General features: G+C 40.1%; 1 protein-coding gene across 5 annotated transcripts in view; it reads left to right on the forward strand.

The window, feature by feature from the left end:
• The window catches only part of gcgrb (glucagon receptor b), a 35,596-nt gene extending 15,404 nt beyond the window's left edge, over positions 1-20,192 (forward strand). Inside the window, exons 2-14 of one of the 5 annotated variants that reach the window (XM_046406968.1) lie at positions 9,442-9,579; positions 9,727-9,823; positions 9,945-10,052; positions 12,247-12,335; positions 12,592-12,698; positions 13,100-13,256; positions 14,923-15,082; positions 16,703-16,763; positions 16,952-17,021; positions 17,861-17,949; positions 18,444-18,588; positions 19,289-19,330; positions 19,680-20,192. In XM_046406968.1, coding sequence (XP_046262924.1) covers positions 9,526-9,579; positions 9,727-9,823; positions 9,945-10,052; positions 12,247-12,335; positions 12,592-12,698; positions 13,100-13,256; positions 14,923-15,082; positions 16,703-16,763; positions 16,952-17,021; positions 17,861-17,949; positions 18,444-18,588; positions 19,289-19,330; positions 19,680-20,102 — 1,602 coding nt within the window. In that variant the 5' untranslated portion in view covers positions 9,442-9,525 and the 3' untranslated portion in view covers positions 20,103-20,192. Of the gene's footprint in view, positions 1-9,423; positions 9,580-9,726; positions 9,824-9,944; positions 10,053-10,762; positions 10,919-12,246; positions 12,336-12,591; positions 12,699-13,099; positions 13,257-14,922; positions 15,083-16,702; positions 16,764-16,951; positions 17,022-17,860; positions 17,950-18,443; positions 18,589-19,288; positions 19,331-19,679 lie in introns of those variants that run through there. The other 4 variants (XM_046406976.1, XM_046406984.1, XM_046406992.1 and 1 more) reach the window with 4 other exon arrangements.
• Positions 20,193-23,356: the final 3,164 nt, after the last annotated feature.

Raw genomic sequence — 23,356 nt, forward strand, 5'->3', positions numbered from 1 at the left:
CCGTAAATGTGGATTTGAAAACATAAACGTGTGCTCTACATTACTGGTTGGTCCACATGTCTCGTGCTCTGCAGTAATTTTACATTTAATCATTTTCACATGTTTAATAATTTTCCTACAAAACTTCTTTGCAGGAGACTCATTTAGTCTTTGAATTATTGGCTTGAATTTAGCAAGACAAATAGAGTGACACAGTTTTATACAGCTGAACTTCTCTGAAGGCAACATAATAAATCTGATTATCTTTAATATGATTTAAAGGCAGTACACTAAGACTGCAACCAAACAAACTCAGCTGAGTTATGAGCCAGTCCCTTCAGGATGCAAATACATGCACACTCTCTGTCTCTCTCTGTCTCTCTCTCTCACTCACACACACACAAATGCAAACACACACAAACAGAGAAAAATTAAGCTTTGTGTCTCCAGATGCCTCTGGCACATATGGGTCTATTTAACTTGAACAGAATTATCTAATTATGTTTGTTCACTAAGTCCGAAATGTATCTCATCTGACAGAAAAATGGATCAAAATCCTCTTTTAATTTTGTTCACTTTTCATACTGACACAGACTATCTGTTAGAGCCCATCAGACTGAGATGAGAGAACAGAGAATTTGTTTGGTTGTAGTGGTAATGTAGTAATGCTTGTAGAATTAATTATGGTGATACCGGCAATGTGTTTATTGGATTCATTCAAGATGAAGTGGAACTGAATGGACCAGCAACTGTCTGTGTCGTTCCCGTTTAGTTTTGAAGGGAACTTTTTATCTACTGTGAACAGAAATCAGCAACTCTGCTGAATAAATATGCACAAAAGTGCAATATTTGTAAACAGCATGTAAAATAGTTATTTCTATTCACAAGAGGTGATATAAACAACACATACCCTCTATCCCTCACTACTTAATTATTAAGATTTCAGGTGCCAGTCACCAGCAGTGTTAGATATCGGGACTAAATCTTTGGATTTCCACACAAACCAGACACAAACAAACCACAATCACAAACCAGACTGCTGCATCTCAAATGGCAGCTCTAATAGTAGTCAGATGTAGCCAAAGTCTTCACATCAATCAGTTTTGTTTTACTGATGTGATGGGCAGAAAACAATGATTTTGGGACAGATGACATCATCTTTGCTGGATTCTCATGCTTTCATGGACTGTGAAATCCAATAAGGGGCTGATAGTTCAGGAACTCCTGTCCATCAGGTGTGTAAAGCTCAGAATGAGTCATTCTAACCAACACAGCTTTACACAGACTATCCTGCCAAAAAGAATGTCAGCATCAGTCATCTCAGCAAATACCAAAAGCAACATATGTCTATGTTAAAGTGTAAAGGCCTGTTATCTTTTGCCCTTTGACCGTCAGAAGCAAAGGAGGACGCGTCATCACTTTATGTTAGATACACCAAGTCCACAGATGGATGGGTCAACAAAAACACAGGACTTCAATCAAGATGTTTCCTAAACCTAACCAAATAACATAAAAACATATTTACAAAATCCTGCACTGCATGTTTTTAATCCCATGGTGGGATGTTAGGTTATGCGAGTGGATCTGATTCACTGCTGTCATGGCAACTACGATCAAGATAATCAGAACAGCCTCAAATAATATTTAAAAGGCTGAGTTTGTGTCATTTCACAATGGAGAAGAAATTTGCTTTTTGTTTTAACTTTTCATTTCTGTCACATTTCGTATAGCTTTAATGCTAGCTAAAATCTGCCCGGTAACAACAGTCAGTGTTGTTAAGGCAGGGAGGGATGTGGAGCTCCAACATTGTCCAGCTGCTATTCTCTTGAAGCCCTAGTAGTGTTTTTTTTCTAGCCTTGATAAATAGCATTTGGTTTTCAGTCAGTGTAAATAATGAATGTCGCTTAATCAAACTTTTGCGTCTTGATACGTCATCAGCTATTTTAGGCTGTTCCATGTGAGTTATGTGCCAGTTTATTTTGAGCCGGTTGATTGGAGGATGCAGATGGCATTTTGTGCTTTATGGCTGATGTGTTCTGACTTTCACATTTGGTTCTCAAATCACATTTTTCCACCTCACTTCTTCAGAAATCCAAGAAATTGCACAGATTTGAGATAAGGGCCACAATAACTGTGCAGATTTTCCAATGCATATATTAAAAAAGAATAGAGAAATGCTAATATTTGGAAAATTTTCATGCAGGATTCATAGCTACGCAATTGCAGTTTTCCAAATGTTTCTTCAGCCTTCTTCAGTTTCTACCTGTTGGTCAGAAGGACCAGACTCATCGTCTTGTGTTGTCGCTGTGTGTTTTCATGTAGCATGGCCAAAATGTGGGTGCCATGATTGTCTTATCCATTCCTACAGCACACATGCATGCATGCATGACATATGCAGGCTAAGTCATATACAGCTGACTGTTGATGCAGCTATATAATTGTTTTTAAAGGTGCAGGACTGTTACTTTCTTCCTTAAAAGCAAGTAGCTAGTTGTTTTGTATTAGCTTTTGTGCATTATTAAGCACATACAAAACCGACCAGTTTCTTGCAGTATTAATTCGCATTTTTGCCACTGAGACCAGTTTGTGTCCCTCATGTTTGCACCTGTCACAAGTGTGATGGTGTGTGTCAGGGAAATGTTTAGGAGATGCACCTTTAGCAAATGCATGACAGGCAGGTTAGGAGGTTAGTTTGGATATGATACACACTAACACACTTGCTTGTGACATTTCTCCCCACAGGGTTAGGGTTGTGGGAGACACTTTGTATTGGCCCAGGTTCATCTGTCCTGCTGTGCTTTTGTGGTGATTGTGTATATATCAACCAACCAGTGTTGAGCAGTAATGAATCTCTTAGCAACACGTAACAGTAATGTGAGTGTGGATGGAGATGAGACAAGTTAGTTACAGAACGAGCACACCTAGTTCAAAGCTACCAAGCTGGCTAAGGCTAACAATGAAGGCTATATCTGTGGTCACACCAACTGACTGCATAATAGATAAGTTCACACAGAAAACAAAACTAATTTTTGCCTTGCATTGATTGAGTGGTGAGTTTGATTGAGGGATAATTAGTGGTTATTCATGATACTCGGCATCTGTTCCTCTACCCTGGTTTGTTAGTGCAATTAAATACACAATGAGCCACATTTTTGACACCAACACCACAATTATGGTTGAATGATCAAATTCATTGATTCAGATTAGCTGAGGTGATGCTGAGCAGGCAGCTCATTGCTCACTGTCAGTCAAAGTGGCCAAGCAAAGTTAAGACATAACTTTAAACCTTAACATAATTAACAAGTGAGTTATATAAAAATTTAAGTGTAAGTAAAGTGCTGCTTAGTGAGGTTATGTGTCTCATGCCTGCGATACCACCAAAACATATTGAGCTCTCCTGTAAGTCACTGCTCCAAGCCAACGAGGAATTCAACACCTAAGCCCCATAAAACCACAGATTTTCTTACACTGTTACACTTGTAAGGTGTATAGCCGTTATAGGATAGCCGTTTCCCCGCATTTCAAACTGGTACTGATTGTTCAAAAGGGGGCACAACTTCTATTTGTATTTGTCTGCTTACCATATGTTGGTGTTTTCTTCCCTTTAGTCAGCTATATAAACCTACAGTCGGCTGCATCACATGAGGTCATCTATTTTCTAATTATTAATTTGATTGGTTGTGTAAGTAGTGTTGGAAGTGGCAGGGGAATGTGGTGCCGTCTGTTTCCATAGGGGAGAGGGTGTGTATAGCAGCAATGTGAGGCTGAAGGACAGTATATAGTGAGCAGGATATCTATGGTATAAGTGGAGCATTTTTATGGAGGAGTCCAGGGAGCACATGGCTGAGGATTTAGGGACTAGCTCTTGGCATTCTCCACAGGACACTGAGAATGGTATGTACTGGCCAAGCCTTCTTCCCATGTGTTCTCCCTCTCTCCTTTGTTCGTCTTCTCATGCTCTCACACAACTTTTAGAACGGCCATCTAGTCACCGCTGGGTTCATCCACCCCCACCACTGGACATTTGCCTTCGATCAGCTCAAAGGCACTTGAACCATCTGTCAGTGACTCCACAGTACCCAAATGTTTTTCCAGCACTTATATCTCCTAGCTGATAGTAGTGATGGAGGATAATATTTTCATCAGTGCTGGGGGCCAAACCATCTCCACTATTTAAATATGAGAGCCATGAAGGAGAAAGCTGATGGGTTTTGTACATGAAGTGAAGGGTGAAAACATTTTATCCTCTTAATGGACAGATACTATGGGACATTACAGGCTAACATACATGCGGTTCACCAGGTTCTTTAGCATGGCGCCAAAGCACCATTACTTAACGGGTTTGCAGAGTAAAGAACTGTAAGCTACTTGTATGAGACAGGAGAGCAGCATGCGTGAACTATAAAAAAGTGCTTTGCACAGCTACTGTCCAATTGGGGGTACCCACAGAAGATACAGGACTTGTCACCGTCAAACCCTCATCTGCTATTTCTGCGTGTTTTCCACTGCACTGACCTCCCATATGAGCCAAATCAGACAGGAAACAAGATAAGTCAGACAATTCTCCCTCAAGAAAGCAGAAAAAATAATAACGAAGGAAATAGGGCAGGATTCTCTGAAGGCTGTGATTGAATTTTTTTTCCACATTGTTGGAGAGTTATGAAGTAGAAAAATGGGGGAAGGACGAGGAAAACCCATGATGAGAGGACGAGAGGCGAGGAGAGATGAGAAGAAAACAAGATGGCTCTTGCTCGGTTTGTGAAGCAAAACATCTGCTGAAGGAGCAGATTCTGGGTCACCTCCATCATCTACCTCAGTTAATCATAACACACAGCTTCACGTGCCTGCATGCACACACAAACATGCACACACGTACACACACTCTTGTGACTGTCACCAAGTACACCTGATCCATCTAAACTACTTGAGGTCACTGAAGAGGACAGAAACCTGAGCATGGAGGTATATGAGGGGGAGGGGGAATGCATCTTTAAGATAAAATAACTGAATAGTCCATATAAACTCAGATCAACTGAAAATACAAAGAAAACACTCATCGTAAATCACTCATGAAATGCAGCTTTAAACAATTCAGTTGAAAAGTGTTTGATCTTATATAGGTTACTAAAGCTATACTCAGACCAAGCATGGCAGACATTGCAGTTACAGTTGGTTGTCTTTCTCCATGTGGAGCAGAGCAGCTCACCGAGGCAGAAACGACGTAATTACGTCTCTGTTTAGCTCCATTACAACCACTACACCCCTGTCTCTGTTACCACCTACATAATCTCCATGCTCTGCTTGATTGTCTGCTCCTCATTACATAGACACGGCTTATTGATTTAAACAACATAATTGGGAGGTGCTCATGATGGGCAGCATGGACAGCATAACCTTATTAAAAATGGGGTAAAGGTCTGTTTTTCTGAAAGACTTCATTATCGGTCATTCAGTAATTTGAGGACTGTGCCTCTAATGTGTGGGAAGTACTTCTCAGATTGTCTAATCATTTGCTGTCACACATTACCCCCTCACTTTCCTTCTTCCTCTATCTCTGCATTGTCTCTATGTTTTACCCAAGGACAGGCATACATATTGTACATTAAAATGAAAATGTGCAGGAGGAGTGAGCCATGGTCTTTCTTCCGACACATGAGAAAGCAAAATGAAAGGAGCTACACTTAGCTTTGTGGAGAGGATGACAGATATGAATGATAAATAGTGACAAGCTGATTTCTTTCATGCCTTCTGCAGGGAATCAATAAGATAAAGTACATCATTGTTGTCAGTAATGGTAATTCAGCAGTAGATAGAGGAAAGCAGGAGGATGCTGTGGCCTCATCTGTTGAGAATTTGTGTTGTGAGCTAAAAGTGCAAAATACAGTCAGTGATGATCTTTTTCACTTCCACCTCTTTCTTGCCTTGAGCAGTAACGGGAAAATGCATGTGTATGTGTGTGAATGTGTGCAAGAGAGAATGCGGCAAATGAACAATGCAAATTGTGACTTGAACTCAGTCTGTTTAAACAAATACCCCTTGGGAGATGTAGCTGTTACAGTGACCACAAACACACAGAAAGAGAGATGAGTGTGTGTGTGCTTTGATTTACGTGAATAGCGCATTATTTGGGAATATTCCAAAGGAAAAGTCGTGACTCACACAGGCTGATTGTGCTCGTGCGAATCAGCAGGCATGGTTGTGCAGATATTTTCTCGCTTTTCCTCCTTCACTCTGTCTTGCCCCACAACAACATACACAAACACACACAGCTTTGTATTCATCATATGATTATCGCACAGGGATGCTGAGGCTCCATTGATTTGTCATGTAAAATAAGTTCAAAACAGCATTTTGGAGAAAAATACAAGCATTTGCTCAGTAGTGGCACAAGTTCAAAGGTTTTTTTTCTCTCTCAGTGAATGGACACAGAATAAAATAAAACAACAATCTTACTGGTAACCGGTGACCTTGTGAGGGTGTCAGAAGATCATATTACCATCATACATCACATTAATTAACATTAACATTAACATTAATTCTACAATTCTTAAAGCAGTTCATTATTCTCCCTAGAACCTAAAAAGCAGTAGAATGGATAGTCGTGGCCTGGAGATTGGAGAAGCAGCTTGTGACCAGAGGGTTGCCGGTTCGATTCCCCCCACACTGGCAGGAAAAATTTGGGTGTGGTAGAGTGATTATTAATGCCCTCCCCTCCTCCAATAGCTGGCTGATGTGCCCTTGAGCAAGGCAAGAAGGCAAGTAACCCCCAGTTTGCTCCCCGGGTGGTTGACAGCGGTAGCCCCTGCTTCTATGTGTTTCACTGCATGTTGCATGTGTGTGTGTTTCAATCAGTGATGGGTTAAATGCAGAGAAGTAATTGCAGCTTGGGATTAATAAAGTAACTGAAATTAAAAGTAGATATCACTGTTGGGTATAGACAAACATCTTATTAGAGATAATTCAATATTTTTGCTACCACCAAAAGATTATGTTTTGAGAAACCCTCACAAATATCTGGTCTCCCATAAAACCTCACCGTGGTAAATTTAAAATTTAATGCAATAGCAAAACAACAAGCCATTCTTAGCAGCAAGAGGAAAACCTGAAGTGCTGCCCTCATTGACTAAATTGCACAGACTGGAAAAGGCATCAGGATATCCTCATTCCACAGAATGCTGGTTGTGTGTGTGTGTGTGTGTAATGTGAAACGTGCTTGTTAGGTTGATGAAGCTATTATTTCGAGACACAGATGCTGGCAGCCCAGTGGCCAAACACACACACAAACACTCATGTGCACGCACGCACATGTACACACACGCAAAACACTCATGTACACACACACACACACACACACACAAACACTCATGTGTGTGCTCACATGCATACACACATAAGTGCTCGCACGCTGTTGTAGGACCAGCTACCCATGAAAATCAAATAAATCTCAATATGAGACTGTGCATATGAGGCAGGTTAAGAATTACATAAACTGCAGATTGTGAAGATCCAATTCAACCCAAAAACACGTGTTGGGTGAAATATAGCTCTATTTGAAATTGATTATTTTATTTTTAACAATGCGTACGTAAGGGATAATGCCTTTCAAGGTGTCTGTTATCAGGAGCTAATGGACGATGCATAGGCCAAAATTGTCCTGCTTAGACCATCAACTTATATTTTCATGCATTCAAATTCAATCAAAGTTTAAAGTTTTTTAAAAGCTTTAACACAATTTCCCTGGTAATGCATGAAGGTTTGACTAATACCTGGAACAATCATTCCCATCCCATAATTTTTCAGTGCAATAGAAATGTTGTTCTCTCCTCCAGTAAACAGCAAACTGGACAGGACTTGGCAACCAGAAATACTGTATTCTCGCCCTGTTGGCTTACGTGTGAGCTGATGTCATACTAGCTTGATGAACAGTCAGCCAAAGCCTGAATTGAGTTGAATCGTCAGTGCGATGTGAGATGATTTTCTAATGTGATAACTTACAAAGTAAATTCAGTGAGGAAGTATAGGTCGCTTGCAGTTGTGTGTTACAGCCGTCATCCTGGGGTGATGAGAAGGACTACACTCACTGTTGATATTCGTGTAGTTTTTCATGTCATTATTTCTTATATGCTTTGTGCACAAAGGTACCACTCTAAAGGCCGTGCCCAGATTATGGAAAATGAATACAACGTAATTAAAGAGCATTTTTACATCACAAAATAAAACAGTAAAAACAATTTCATATTTTTTAAATGAATATTTTACTGTTTTAATTGTTTCATTGCTAGAAACTTCTGGTCTGGTCTGGCCAAAGTGAGCTTTGAGACCAAGTTAGGCAGCCCTGATCTAACCTATTTTGGTTTTAAGCGACATATATTCACTTACTAGCAGCTGAACGCTTTTGACAGTTGAATAGGAGCAACTTATAGTGACACTCAACAGTTAATACTCAGTGATGAGAAAAACACAAAACCCAGAAGAGGAAGCACAGAAAGATTCTTGTAATAGCAACTCTACTTGCACACTTCTTGAAAGAACGCCTTAAAGATCAAATCACATTATTGCATCATGTGAATTATTACACAGTAGATATGGTCATAAGGAGGGAAGTTACTACTGTAAACCCACAAGATATAAGGTCTGCTGCAGGAAGAAAACAGCGCTTTGTCTTTTCAAAATGAATAATCTCTGATGGAATGTCAGACGATGGATGTTTGGCTTGGATCTCTCTCAGCAGTTCAGCACTGTGGACACACACACTCAGAAATACACACACACACGGACTCATCATGAGAAGCACAGAGATTGGAACAGAATGGAATTTGAAACGTTTTAGCCAAAAATGTTTCCATTGTCAAGGTGTTTTTTGCAGAAACGTTTCAGATTTCGTTTTGTTCTCCAACTTCGCGGGCGAAGACGGTCAACTGTTACCACAGGAAATGCACCTGCTGTGAAAATCAACACACGCTCACAAATAATTCTGGCTATTTACAGTAACAGCTTCTAAATAATATATTCTAGATGTAAGGGTAAGTGTAGTGTGTTCTCCCTGAAGGCATCATCCTCTCCTCTGACCCACCTCTGCCTGTTGTCCAATCCCATTATGCAACCATATGTTGAGCTCTCGTGATGGATGCTTTTACAGCAATTTCACAATAAATGTTTGGAGAAATACATAAAAAGAAGAGAACAATGTTGTATTTTTTGAAAGAGGTGGTCCTGTGTACGTAGTGCATAATTTAGTTTTACTTGAGTTGATATGTATGTGTGTGTGATACGAGTGTGTAAGGAGGCAGTCAGTATATCACTGACTGCTGTTTTTTTCTGTTCATTGATTCTCAATATCTTCATTATTTCACTTCATCACTTGTTTAGCTGCAGTTCAAACACTTCCCAACACACACACACACACACACACACACACACACATTCCTCCATCTAACACGCTTCTGCACATGATGTCTGTAGGCCACACGGTGAGATAGGCCTCATGTGTTGGGCCTCCTCTGTGTTCTGGTCCCCACCAACCCTCATCCTCCCAGCATCAGTGGGATGTCCCAGGTGTGTCTCCTCTTGGTCTTGCTTATGCTCTGCAGCTGCACAAAGGTACGACTCTCTCTTTTTCTCCACACACCCACATATAGACTGGCTTCACTGCACTCTTTGTCTACAAATGAGAGCTCGATGAGGGCATGGCTCAAACTTGACAGGATGTTTCTGGACATGTTTTCAGGATGTTTCCTCTTGCTGCAGGTCTCCTCTACTAACTCCCTGGAGCTTGTGAAGGAGCAGTGGAACAGCTACAAAACCCAGTGCCTGGACTACCTCAACAGTACGGCCCCTACCACAGGTGAGCTCCTTTCCTCCCAGCGTGAGCTCATGTCTGAGTTCGATGCCTCCAGGAAAGTGAAGTAAGCCTGACCTACTGTCTGCCAAGAGCACAGATTTCACAGATCTGCTCTCCCCTGTAGGGCTGGTGTGTAACAGGACCTTCGACCTGTACGCCTGCTGGCCTGATGGACTCCCAGGCACAACTGTCAATGTTTCGTGCCCATGGTTCCTGCCATGGTACAGTAAAGGTGAGTGTCAGTCTCTGTGGGGTGTGTGTCTAAATATATGAATAATATACCACAATAAGAGAACACTGGACACTGTGGAAGTTGAGCAGCATAATTATCTAACAAACACAAACGTTTGTTATATGAAAGGGGTTGCTCGTGAAAACAAAATTCCTTAGTCACTCTCAGCTCAGTGGAGGAACTTTTTGGTTTTTAAGATCACTGCTTACCTTTTTTTTTTTTTACGTCAGCATAATTGCCAGAGACAGAGACAGCCTATCTCTGAGCAACTGATCAGATAATATGTAATATTATCTAATATTATATAATATACATTACCTGGTCAACACCAAACAGCAGACTGACAAAGTAAGCCACTAGTTGTTGAACACAGTGGAGCATTCAGCAATTAAAGAGCCAAATATAACCCTCGCCAGTTGGTGAAGAGCTGTAGAAAAGACAGTTTTTTGAAATAAAGATATTGGGAGATTCTTTTCACATGTTGGGAATTCCTTCTGTCACACCTTGTGTTCTGTCTTTTGGTTTTGGAGTCCATATGTCATGTTTCATGTCGTCTTGTCATGTGTGTCCATGTATTAGGCTCTAAGTTTTTGTCATGTCCTGTTTTATTTTGAAAGCATCACTTCCCCTGTGGGTCTCTTTTTCATGTAGCTTTGCTTTGGTTTATCTTGATTGCTTTCTCGTCCCCTTATGTGTTTCACCTGTCTCTTGTTATGTTGTCTATTTAGTCCTCGTCCTCCCTGTCACTGTGGTCGGTTCGTTGCATTTGCTTATGTACTTGTGCTTGTTTGCTTCGTGCCAGGATTTTTGTCTCGTCTTGCCTTGTTTTTTGTCACCACAGTTTTTCCTTGAATTCTGCTGCCACAGTAAGTGTAAAATTTTGAGTTTTTGATAAAATTAAAAGAATATTATTTTGGACCTCTACTTGCCTGCCTCCTCTGCCTGTTTGTGACTCTGCTCTGGGGTTCAGCCCTGGGCGGCAGCGACGCCGTACCTTCTGACACCTTCCTTCCGTGGCACCTAAACACACCCAATTGCCCAGCAGAAAACCCTTAAGGTTAAACTGGACATTTTGGAGATGATTAACTGGTCAAGACTTCTTCTGGTCACTTCATGCATATAAATGGCTTTGAAATAAGTAAATGTATATCCCTTGTACATTAAATGACATTTTCAAACATGATTTTCAGAAATATTAAAATTATGCATTTATTTGTTTCTTCTTTACTTCCTCCCACAATCCCAAAGACATGCACATTAGGTTCATTGGCTACTCTACATTGCCTCAAGTGTGAGTGTGTGTTGTCTGTCTTTGTGTGATTGACTGGCAACCAGGCCAGGGTGAACCCTCCCTCTCGCCTGTAGTCAGCTGGGATAGGCTCCAGCTCTCCCGTGACCCTGACGGATAAGCATTATAGAAAATAAATGAATGAATGAATTTCAAGAGCTGCATGAGAAATAAAGAATTGCATGATTTGCTAGTTAGACCTTGTGCTTGCGTCAGTTTGTCTGAGAAAAGCTGAACTTGTATGGCATACTTGTGTTTGAAATCATCTTGTGGAGTGAAGCAAAGTGCTTTGCAGTGGCAGTATAGCTCAGCAAATGTCCTTGACAAGCAGTGGGGTGAATGGAACTTGAAGTTTGTTGGATGAATGCTCTACTGAATAGAGTGTACCGTGTTTCACAGACATAATGAAGCATTGTTTGGGTATGAAGGCCAAATATTAGTCACCTATCACTCTACTATCCACCTGAGAGTGGTGTTACAGCTTTACAATAGTAGGGTTTCTGGCCAAAGTAATCAAGGTCCTTTCCTGAAAACGTAGAGAGTGAAAGTCTTGGGCCGCCTCTTGCACCTCTGACGTTTTTCTATTTTGTGTTGGAAACTGGGAATCTTTTGGATTGTTGGTTGGAAAAAACAACATTTGTATAAGTCAGCTTCAAGAGAGAACACCAAGCTCTCTGAATTCTGTCCTAATGTGCTGCTGAATGTCCGTTTTGTTATAAAAGTAATTAAGAAGTAAACAATTTTTGACTGTTTTTTGTCTGTTTCCAAGATCAAAGTCAACCACAGTGATCAATAGTTTGTCGATCAGATTGATGCATGTCAGATAATTATTCATTATTCATTTATAAACCCAAAGAAAAATGTTGGTCATCCTTGTATAAAATCTCATGATGTGTGTCTGAGCAGTTCAGCACGGTCTGGTCTACAGAGTCTGCAAGGAAAATGGTGAATGGGCACGGAAGAACACCAGTGAATGTGAGGACGATCCTGGTGAGGTGTGTGTATACAGTACAGTGCATTTGCGTGTATGCATGTCTATATAAAACTATATGTGCGTATGTATATGTGTGTGTGTGTGGGGGGGGGGGGGGGGGGGGGGGGTAATTTATGGTTTGATGATATTATGGCTGAGGATGACTTGATAATTCAACTTGATGAGATCTGAAATAACAAAATGACCAATTCTCTTTAGGGACCCTTTTAGTTCAATGCTTTAGGTTTCTGACTCTGTCTCTCTTGTTGGTTCTGCAGCAGCAGTATGGCCGCATACTGAATCAGTTACGGATCATGTATACAGTGGGCTACTCGCTTTCCCTTGGAGCTCTGCTGCTGGCACTGGGAATCCTCATCACCTTCAGGTACAACATGCATGAAGAGTAAAGAGGCAAGGGAGGAGAAGGAAGAAATAGGTGGAGGAATGAAGAGAGAATAAACATAATAAAGTAAAGGGATAAGAGGATAAAAAAAATTAGGAAAGTGAAAGAGAAAACCAAAGCAAGAAGAAAGGAAGCCAGAAAGAAAGGAGAAAGAAGGGAGCAAAGAGAAGGAGGGAACCACATCAGAAAAAACAGGGAGGAAGATGGAATAAAAATGAAGGAGAGAATAAAAAGGAAGAAAATGTGAAACACAAATGCAAGCAAGTAAGAAAGCAAGCAAGAAAGCAAGAAAAGCAAAGAAGGATTGGAAAAATCATTTTGTGCAGCGGTGAGCACACCATGTAAAAGTCAAAAACCTTCTCACACTGTCGCCTCTGCACCAGGAAGCTCCACTGTATGAGGAATAACATCCACATGAACCTGTTTGCCTCCTTCATCCTGAGAGCCGTGTCCATCCTGGTTAAAGATGCTCTGCTAACCCTTACACTGGACCCCAGGAGCAGCAGCGACACCCGGACACAAGCCTCCATTAATATACCGGTCAGTCCAAACACACCAATCGACCTCATCTGCTGGGAAGTGTGTTCATGTGCAGCTGTTTAGCATGAGATTAATCACTCCTAACATAACTTCTGTTGTTCATTCCCAGAGTTGTAGTTCAGTTTTACAACCATAACTACTTGATTAGTGGAAGGGAAAGAGCAAAGATCAAAGATCTTAGTTGACACAAATTATAAATGCAGGATAATGTATATAAAAAAAATAATAATACTAAGACGTTGAGTTGCATCACATTCAGCGACAACTACAGATTTCGTATTTTGAATCTGTATTTTTCTGAGCAAGTACAAGTTTCACAGCCTCTTTTCAGACCTCCACACAAGTCAATGTAGTTTTTAAAATTTTCAACCATGACACGCTTAAAGTATTGATTAGATATTGATTGGGTGTGTCTGGACACATCAAATCTGTAATAAAGAGAAGGAGCTATTCTACCAAATGTTATTTGTTGACCTTCCTTCCAGTAATTTATGTTTTGACCAAGTGTCATTTCCTGAAAGTAAACCTTATGAATGAGAATATTTCAGATGAGAGCCACATGTCATCATCAACTCCGAGAAAACATCCAAAGTTCCTTAAAAATAATAAAAATAAAAATTCTAAAGATTCTGATTTGTTCCAGTTTCACAGCTATTTTACTTTGAAGTAATGTGTAGTGTATCTCATGTAAAATGGCACAAATAGCATTGTGTCTGCATCAATTCCCATTATGTATAAGCAACAAGCAATTAGATAGATAAATACTTTATTGATCCCGAGGGTAGTGTAGTGTAGGTTAGTCAAAAGTAAGCAAACAAAAAAAACGAACAAGGAAAAATAGACTAAACATATACTAAATAAACGAACATCCATCCATCCATTTTCTATACCGCTTATCCGTCCGGGTCGCGGGGCAGCTGGAGCCTATCCCAGCTGACTACGGGCGAGAGGCGGGGTTCACCCTGGACTGATCGCCAGTCAATCGCAGGGCCAACACACAAAGACAGACAACCACACACTCTCACACTCACACCTAGGGGCAATTTAGAGTAGTCAATTAACCTAATGTGCATGTGTTTGGTATTGTGGGAGGAAGCTGGAGTACCCGGAGAAAACCCACGCAGGCACAGGGAGAACATGCAAACTCCACATAGAAGGTCCCAGACTGGGATTCAAACCTGGGACCCTCTTGCTATGAGTCACTGCACCACCGTGCCACCCATAAATGAACATATGCTACATAAAGTACAATAGAGTGCAGGTCGACCAGATTGACTGTGTGTTAAAAACAAGAGACTAAATTAAGAATGAATTGTAAATGTGATTTGTTACTTCTGTGCCAAGTTTCAATAAACATTGGAAATACATTTAGGGTTATGTTTTAACTTAAAATGCTGTGGAGGAGAATGAACAAAGAGGAAAAAAATGCCAGAATAAAATAATGTGTGCCACAACAATCCTGGACCTTGAAACTACTTTTGTAAGCCAGGACATGAGCATTGTGTTGTGCTGGGACTGACGCAGTGTTAGTTCTATTGAGCTGAAGCAGAGTATTTGTTTAGAGTGACTTTGAGTTCTTAGGCTTTTGTATTTGTACTATCAGAGAAGGTGTCACCTTGGCCTATTGTTTGTATCCCCACCATCCCCTTCATGTGCCATTTGCCAGGCTGTGACATGGTGCCGCGGTGCCATGGTGATGATGCAGTACAGCGTGATGGCCAACAACTATTGGCTTCTGGTGGAAGGCATCTACCTGCACAGCCTGCTGGTCATCACTGTGTTCAGTGAGAGGAAGTACTTCTACATTTACCTGGCCATTGGCTGGGGTAAGAACCACAACTGTTATACAGTGCCTTGACAGTAACATAGCAGTGATGCTCTGGTCTTACAGAAACACAAAAAGAAAGTATAGGTTTGGTAAGATTTAGTGTGGAAGGTAAACAACATTCTGGCCCGAGTGTTTAGATAAATCTCTTGCAGTATACAAGTTCTGCCTAGTAGGGTGGGTATGGTTAACAGATGTGTAAATGGACCAATTAACATGCACAGCAGCTGTGTGGACATATGACTGTGCTCAGAATGAGTCAGGTAATTCTGCCAAGTGAGAAAAATCTCTGAGGGCATCTAGTGGACAGGTGTGGTATGACAAGTTGTGAAATGACAACCCAAGATGAGTACACAAGCTGTGAGATGTCTACATAGCCCATAATGTAACCTGATTGCCAACAGTTCAGTCAGACATTATGGAGATTAAGCCTGTAACGGTCTGAATAGCACATACGTGGGCACGTCCACCATCAGCTAGGTATGGCAACACCACTTGAACGAATCACAGACAGAGCTGTAATTGTAATCATTACTAAAGTTAACAAATTGCCTGTTTGTTCACATGGGGTTGCAATATCTAGCTGCACACAAGATTGGGTCATGACAAAGCCAGCAGCAGCTAATGTAGCCTTGAGCCTCAAGTGGAGATGAAGAGCTACAAAGACTCCACTCCACCAGACTTGTTTTCATTTTCAAACTGAATACTTCAGGCACAACCGACGCTGACTGAAGTGACCTCACTTTAATTTATCAGGTTTCACAGCATTCCCTCTGCAAGATCTGTAAACAAACTTTGATATGTAAAATCTATTCCCCTTTAAAGTGAAGACTGTGGGAGACCTAACATATTATCATCAGATGTAAGATATATGCTGATGTAATTTCAAAATGCATGAATCCTCTGGTCACAAACTGAAAACATTCATTAAGCCCAGAGTGACTTCTGTTGATCATTTCAGACCTGATTTCTTCTGCTCACAACTGGATATCTTTATAAATTATTCAAATAATGACTTTGTCAGAATCAGAATTCCTTTATTTATCCCTGAAGGGAAATTCTTTTGTGATCACTTTGTCATCTAGCTGTTCTGAGATAACAATCCATTTATCGAAGGTATTTCCTGTTTTTCATGATTACAAAAATCCTCGCTGGGTGAGTTAAAAAAAAAATCATATTTACTGTTCAATTGATGTCGTTACTTCATTGTAGCCTGACAGGACAGATGGTGTCCAATGACGAGGTGAGGTTCATGAACAGATTAGAGTTCATTTTAATCAAGTTCAGGCACGGGCAGACATTTTCATATTCAGACCTTTTAAGAAGAGAATAGAGATATTTGTTTATTTGTAGATAAGGAGATTTTAAACCCACAATCAAAAGTAATGATTACAGTTGTTCATGCTATGTTAAGGGTAATAGAAGCATGTCATTGAGAAAAGTGGATTAAAGAATAAATAAAATGCAAATTGTAATTTGTTATGCACGTTAGTAATGTGTACTATAAAAGAATCTGTGGAGTGAATGATCTACCGGGAGAACACTGATGATAAAAATTTACTGTGATTATTATGCCATCAAAAATCTCTTCACTTTCACGTTCTGCCTCTGTCATCTTCAGGTGCACCACTCATATTCGTATTGCCGTGGATCACAGTGAAATATCTGTATGAGAATGAAGAGTAAGTCTGCTTTTCATTGTCACATGAAATGAGAGGCAGTTTAGATGTTTCAGCTTTTGTCTCTGGACTTTGAGAATTTATATTAGTGTATATAGTAAGAATATGAGATGACTCTTTGGATACAGTGAAAAGATCGCAATCACAACAGCAGAAAGTTTCAATGTCAACAAGTGTGTGTGTGTGTGTAGGTGCTGGGAGAGAAATATTAACATGGGATATTGGTGGATCATCCGTTCTCCGATACTGTTTGCTTATCTGGTAAGTCTGTACATGTTTGTCTCTTACACTCACATTCTCTGTCTGGCAGATTGTAATTCAACAGTGTGATGGAGGAAATTCAGGTCCAGTGTTTGAACTTCAGATGCGTGCACACACACACACACATTCACAAAGAGACACACACACACACAGAAATAAGTTGTTGAATTCCTCTTGTGTGTTTCCTGCCTCTTGTTTCCATGAAGATAAACAACATTATGGATGGACACACTTATGAGCGCAAGTGCCGTTAACAGTAACCGTAGCAACTTTTGTGCCCTCATGCTGCAGTGTACGTGCACATGCACACACACACACACACACAAGCTGAAATATTCATCAACCCATACGTTTCCTAGACTGTGTCAGTCATACAATAAGTGCTCTCTGTGGAAAAATTCTCTTTATTGTAATCACTGAAATAGTTGCTGTACTGTTGTATAACAAATGTAAGATCATATGCAATCCTCCAACAATCCCAAACACAACCCTGCAGTTGAGCTATTGTTCACACGCACACACACACGCACACACACACACAGACACACACACACACACATTTAGACAGTCAATCTGTCAATACAACATACGCATGTTACCAAACTTGGAGTGTTAAAGCTTGAGTGCTGTAATAATTAATGTTCTCTGTCATCGGAAAGGGTTCTGCACTAGATCACTGTGTGTGAGTGTGAGTATGTGTGTGTGTGTGTCCAGTTCAAATCCCAGGGAACGCAGAAAGACTGAAGATATTTTATAGACTCTCTGTCTCTTAAAACATCATGTCACCTAAAAATCAATTTATTTGCATCCATTTAACTTCTCTACTTCTGTACTTGCAGATTAACTTCTTCATATTCATCAGAATTATCAAAATCCTGATGTCTAAACTAAGAGCTCATCAGATGAGATACACTGACTACAAGTTCAGGTGAGAGAAGACTTTCTTGTTCTGGAAGACAAAAATAAATAGGGGGTGTTGGGATATTCGCTGCGTCGGTTTTGTACAGTTGTTTTTCAAGGTTTTTCCACTGAACACAACACTGTGGATAGGAAACAGAATAAGATGTTAGAAAGCTCCACTGAGATGAGGGGAACTGCAGAACGGGATGATGATTATAGCAGTAATCTAATCAGGTGCTAATAGAGAAATCATGATTATAGTGTGGCTGCTTTAAATACTTAGACGTTCAGAACTAGTTATTGTGCTTAAGACCATTATCGTCTGTAAGGTATTTCTCTCTTTGTATATTAATATTTTATGAGAAAATATACTGTTGATTCTCAAAAAAATTTAATGGTAAGTGCATAAGAGTCAGGTTGATGAAGGTCTGTACTAAGTGAAATGAGCAGAGGCTGACTTCAAGATTTTTTTCGAGTATCTAATCAACTATTTCCTGTTTTCCTTTTCCGCCTTCGTTCTAGATTAGCAAAATCCACTCTGACTCTCATTCCCCTGCTTGGGATTCACGCCATCCTCTTCACTTTCGTCATCGACGAGTCCGTCCCTAAAGGCTCCATGCTGCGTCTCATTCGCCTCTTCTGTGACCTGCTGTTTAACTCTTTCCAGGTCAGAGCTGGAGCTTCCCATGAAACTTAACTCTAAGTTTGTCACACTTCCAGCCTGTGAACATTAGTTTGTTCCTCTGTGCTTTTTTTGTGTGTCTTTTTTCCCCCAAGGCAGACAAGATCATTAAATATCCTCTAAAACTGGACATGTGGCTATATACTATCATATGTTCAATCTTACCTTTGTGGCATTTTTTGAGCACTGAGGATTTGTTTGTATAATCTGTAATAAATATTCTGCACCAAATCAAATATTACAATTAGAGAGTAATAAAAAGATTAATACATAGTCCTGGAGTAAAACACTGCAGAATTGGATGTTTAATGGATGGATTGTGTTTAGATTTGAAGAAGCCTTGTGCAGTTTTTCTTAAATTCCGTATTATTCACCTTAATACACTGTGTGTATTTGTGAGATATTTCAAAGACCTAAATGAGCAATTTATCCTATAACGTATAAGAAGTATTGCCAGTGCAGGCTGATGCAGCTTATACGTCTGTGCCACACAGCTCCATTTTATCATCTTCAAATAGCTTCGTGTTCGTCGTCCATTGCAGTGAGGCTGTATTCATTAATTCGTTCATTCAGTTATATCTTTCTTTAAACACGCTGCAGGTTTCATACACAGTAAAGACTGAATAACATTAGTTTCCTTTCCAATATCATGACTGAAATGTTAAAACTCTATCTTCTGTTTCAGGGCCTGCTGGTTGCCATCCTGTACTGCTTTGTCAACAAAGAGGTGAGACAAATGTGCTTTTATGTTGAGCACCGCCTTAATTTAATCTCTGTTATTTCTGTGGTTCCTTCCTGTCCCTTCATGGAGAAGAAAATTAAACATTTCTCATCATCAGCGTTCCTATTGCCAGCCTTTATCAGTCCTTTTATCTCTAAAAGCTCCATCAATGTTCACGTTTCACTTGATTTGTTTGTCTACAAAGTGCTTTGGACATAACATCAACCATCTGCCAAGATCTAAACTTTTAAATGTAGTCTTTGGCAAGAGATGTCCATCTGATGAAGTGCTCTGTAACTTATTGAATCTTTATCACAGGCCTTTGTTATGCCTCTGCTATCCCATCATCCCTCAGGTGCAGTCAGAGATGCTGAAAAAGTGGAAGAGGTGGAAGCTGGGCAAGGACATTGAGGAGGAGTATCGACACACCCACAGCCACACGCCGCACATCAAGAGTGGCAGCATCGCCACCGGCAATCTGCCATATCTCCACGATAACAATGCCAGCGACCCCAGTGGCGATTCGCCTCGCCTCGACAAAGCTGACAGAGGGCCCTCATGCTCCGCCGCACCAGAGGAGAACCGGCGACTGGTCGTCTCCTACAGCAACGGGATGGGGAAAGGCAAACCCGCCAGAAGCAGACGCACCCTGCAATTCTCTTTCCTGCCACACAGAGGCTCCGCCAGTCATGTCAGCACTGCCACAGGGGACATGTGTGTGGAGGAGAAGGCGCAGTGCCGCAGATACCATCTGGAAGGAGAGGAGACTAACGTCTGAGGGCAACCGCTCTGAGCCCTCATCATGAAAGCTCTCCCTGACTGTGCTTATCGTTGTTTCAGATCAATGTCTGTCACGCGCCAACAAGAACTGCCTGAATGGGAAGAGAATGAGGACGTAGCCCACCCAGATCAGGATGCTCACACACAGTTTTGACACGCCCAGCTGCAAATGCATATTTATTGTTTTTCAGGAATCAAGCAAAAAAACAAAACAAGAAAAAAGCACTTATTGACACCAGATGTCAGGTGTGATTAACTAATTTTAAAATTAAACTCTAGTGGTGTCCAGTGTGAATGTGTGTATGTATGTGTGTGGTGTGTGTATGCGTGTACATATGCAGGACCGCCATGTTGACGTCGACCTTGCCCACATCTTTCCATCTGTACTGCTGTTGCCGCTGTGACTCATGCTTGTGTTGTCTGTTTCCAGCATTTGTGGTGTTCTCTTAAGAAAACCTCTCAGTGTCAAATTTTGTTAGTTTTTCTTTTTTTTTGTTTTATGAGACTGAATGTGGACTTCTTTTTGCATGACTCTTCACGTCTTGTTCACGGAAACAAAGGATAAAGGCAGAACTGAGTTATTGCGCGGTGTTTGCCCTGCTTAAGGTGGAAGCTTTGATGTTCAGAAAGACTATAATGGTCGAGTTCTTCTGTTTTTAAATGACCAAAGCCAAACAAGAAAATACTAATAGATGGGATTTACATCAATTTGGTGAATCTGACATCAAATCCATTTTTTCATGCACTTTCCTGCTCTCCTTTTTAGCCTTCATCTTCATCCTTTGTCTTATTTAAATGCATTTTCCTGACTGAATGTATATGAACAATGCAGAAATATGGGTGACACAATATTAAAGTGTAAATATGTGATTAGAAACACATACTATGTTCACAGCACCCTGATTTATCCAGTGGGGAGACATAATTTAAGTTTATTGCTGAAAAGAGCTTTGCATTAACAATGGGGGAACCATCTGATTCCATTTTTGTTTTCTCCTTCTGCAGATTGGATCAGGGTTCATATTTCATGACACAGAAAGCAAAATGTCCCACACATAAATACTAAATACATAAAACCATTTTGAATGCAAAAAAAAAAAAAAAAAGTAGTAAATTAAAACAAGGGCCGGTGTTTTAAATTTTTTTTGATTTAGTTCAGAAATAGACTAGATCTAATTCTTTGGATTTTCCAAATATGATTGGCTTGAGTCACACTTCAGCCAAGAAGCATTTTTCACCAAGGGATTCCGAGTGAACCCTTTCAGCAAAGATGATAAAAACAGATATTCTGTTTGAGAGAGCGCTGTGCACTGTAAATACTGATAAGAGTAATATAAAAGCGGGTGGCTGGAGGGATGTGTTGTTGTTCTGTGTTATTGCTTGCAGTCCAGGTGACTCAAAAATTAAAATATACGTGATCAATTATCTGGATAAGAGACTCTTGTTTCACTGAACATGATTGTACCTGTCCTTTTATTTAAAATGTTGCAACTGTCAGATCGGGCGCAAAACAAACATTGTCATGAGAGAAAGTAAAAAGTTTTATATAAAAGCCCAACTGTTGTGTTTCATTAGTCTCTGTGGATCCAATTAAAATGAATTCTGTCAGAAAAAAAAGTGTCAGTATATATTGTGTCAATACAACTTATGAGAGAGGAACAATCCTGTTAGAGATTGCTGTCTTACCTCCTCAGCTACATTTTTGACACAGTTGTGACATTAAAAATATTCATATTTAACTGCTGTTTTTCGGTGTCTTTCGCTGCAGAAATGTCCCTGTCTGGAAAATCATGTTTCAACACTGGTTGAAAATTGCGAGAAAAGATTTACTGAGTGTGCGCGTGTGCATTCATGTTATTGTGCAGTCATTGCACATCATGTTTGTGTTCAGAGCCAATCAGTGGACTTCATATTAATCAACACACGTGTTTCCATTGGAGATGAGTGCAACATGAATTTATAATGACTCATCTGTGTATCAGCAGATGAATTATGTATTGGTGATGCAGTCATGTTCAATAATGTGTGTGTAAGTGTGTTTTTGTGCGACGCCGATCTGAAAATCTCAGTAAAACACCTCCCTCCCCATGCTTGTATTTACATATAACAGAGAACATAAACCACTGGAGGCAGCTCTGCATGGCAGGATCAAATCAGCAGGGATCATCACAGGCAGCTCACAATGACTCTCAGGGGAATCACCTGACTTTCACCCTACTGTATGTGAAGAGGAAGATGTGTGCATCAGAGAAATGAGAATTATAAAGGGTTTGCACAGGATGTTTAGCATATTTCTAGAATAGCCACTCTTTGAAAATATCTGATATGAATAAATGCATTCAAGACTATATTAATTTCTGAATGCATTTTATTCAAATTTTGAAGATTATAAATACAGCAGATCAATAGAGGACACTAAGGCAATCATGTAAATGTGTTTTTGTTGAGCAATTGTGGACATACAACAACATTATTAACATCACATATGAGGTAATTTATTACATTATACTGCACTGAATTTACAGTGTAATACAGAATTGTTATATAATGTTGGTAATCACATGGCATGTGATGTGTTTTTCTTCAGTACAGGTAGGTTAGATTGCCTGTGTCGCTTCTCTTTGGAAACACACATCAAACACTGAAGGTCTAAGTAATACTGACTGTGTTTCTGTCTTATGTGTGTGCACAGAGGTGTTCATCTCCTCTGACATCAGCATTGAGACGGACACTAGGCTGCATTGAGAAGCAACAATTAGGACTAACTTCTAAATACCACTTTAGACTTTGGCCTGCATCCAGTTCATTTGATGTAGCTTTGTTTTCATCATGCACACAGTTTGGTAAGATTAGATTCCTCTGTGCTTTCAGCACCCCTGGAATATTTAATAGCAAAGAAGTTGTGTATTGTTTATTTATGAGGCACAGTAAATGAATCAATACCATTCCAGCTGCACACAGTGCAAGCTTCATGTATGAAGTGAGTTTAGAAATAATAAGTTAGCCACCTGGTGTCACTGCTCTTTCATGTTATGTTCTTATGTGTGCAGCTAAAAGTGCATTAGTAATGACAATGAATGCACATTTAATTACATCTGCATCATAAACCAAAACTTACTTATTCTTAAGGAGAAAATCCATTACTAACCTTCCTTAAGTACAGGCACAGAACAGAATTCTGCTTTCTCTCTTAAAGCTTCACTTTTATTTTCACAACATCATTACGAAGCGTTTATTAACAAAAGAAAAAAC

Source organism: Scatophagus argus, chromosome 2 (genome assembly GCF_020382885.2).
Source record: "Scatophagus argus isolate fScaArg1 chromosome 2, fScaArg1.pri, whole genome shotgun sequence".
In the NCBI taxonomy this organism is placed as follows: domain Eukaryota; kingdom Metazoa; phylum Chordata; class Actinopteri; family Scatophagidae; genus Scatophagus; species Scatophagus argus.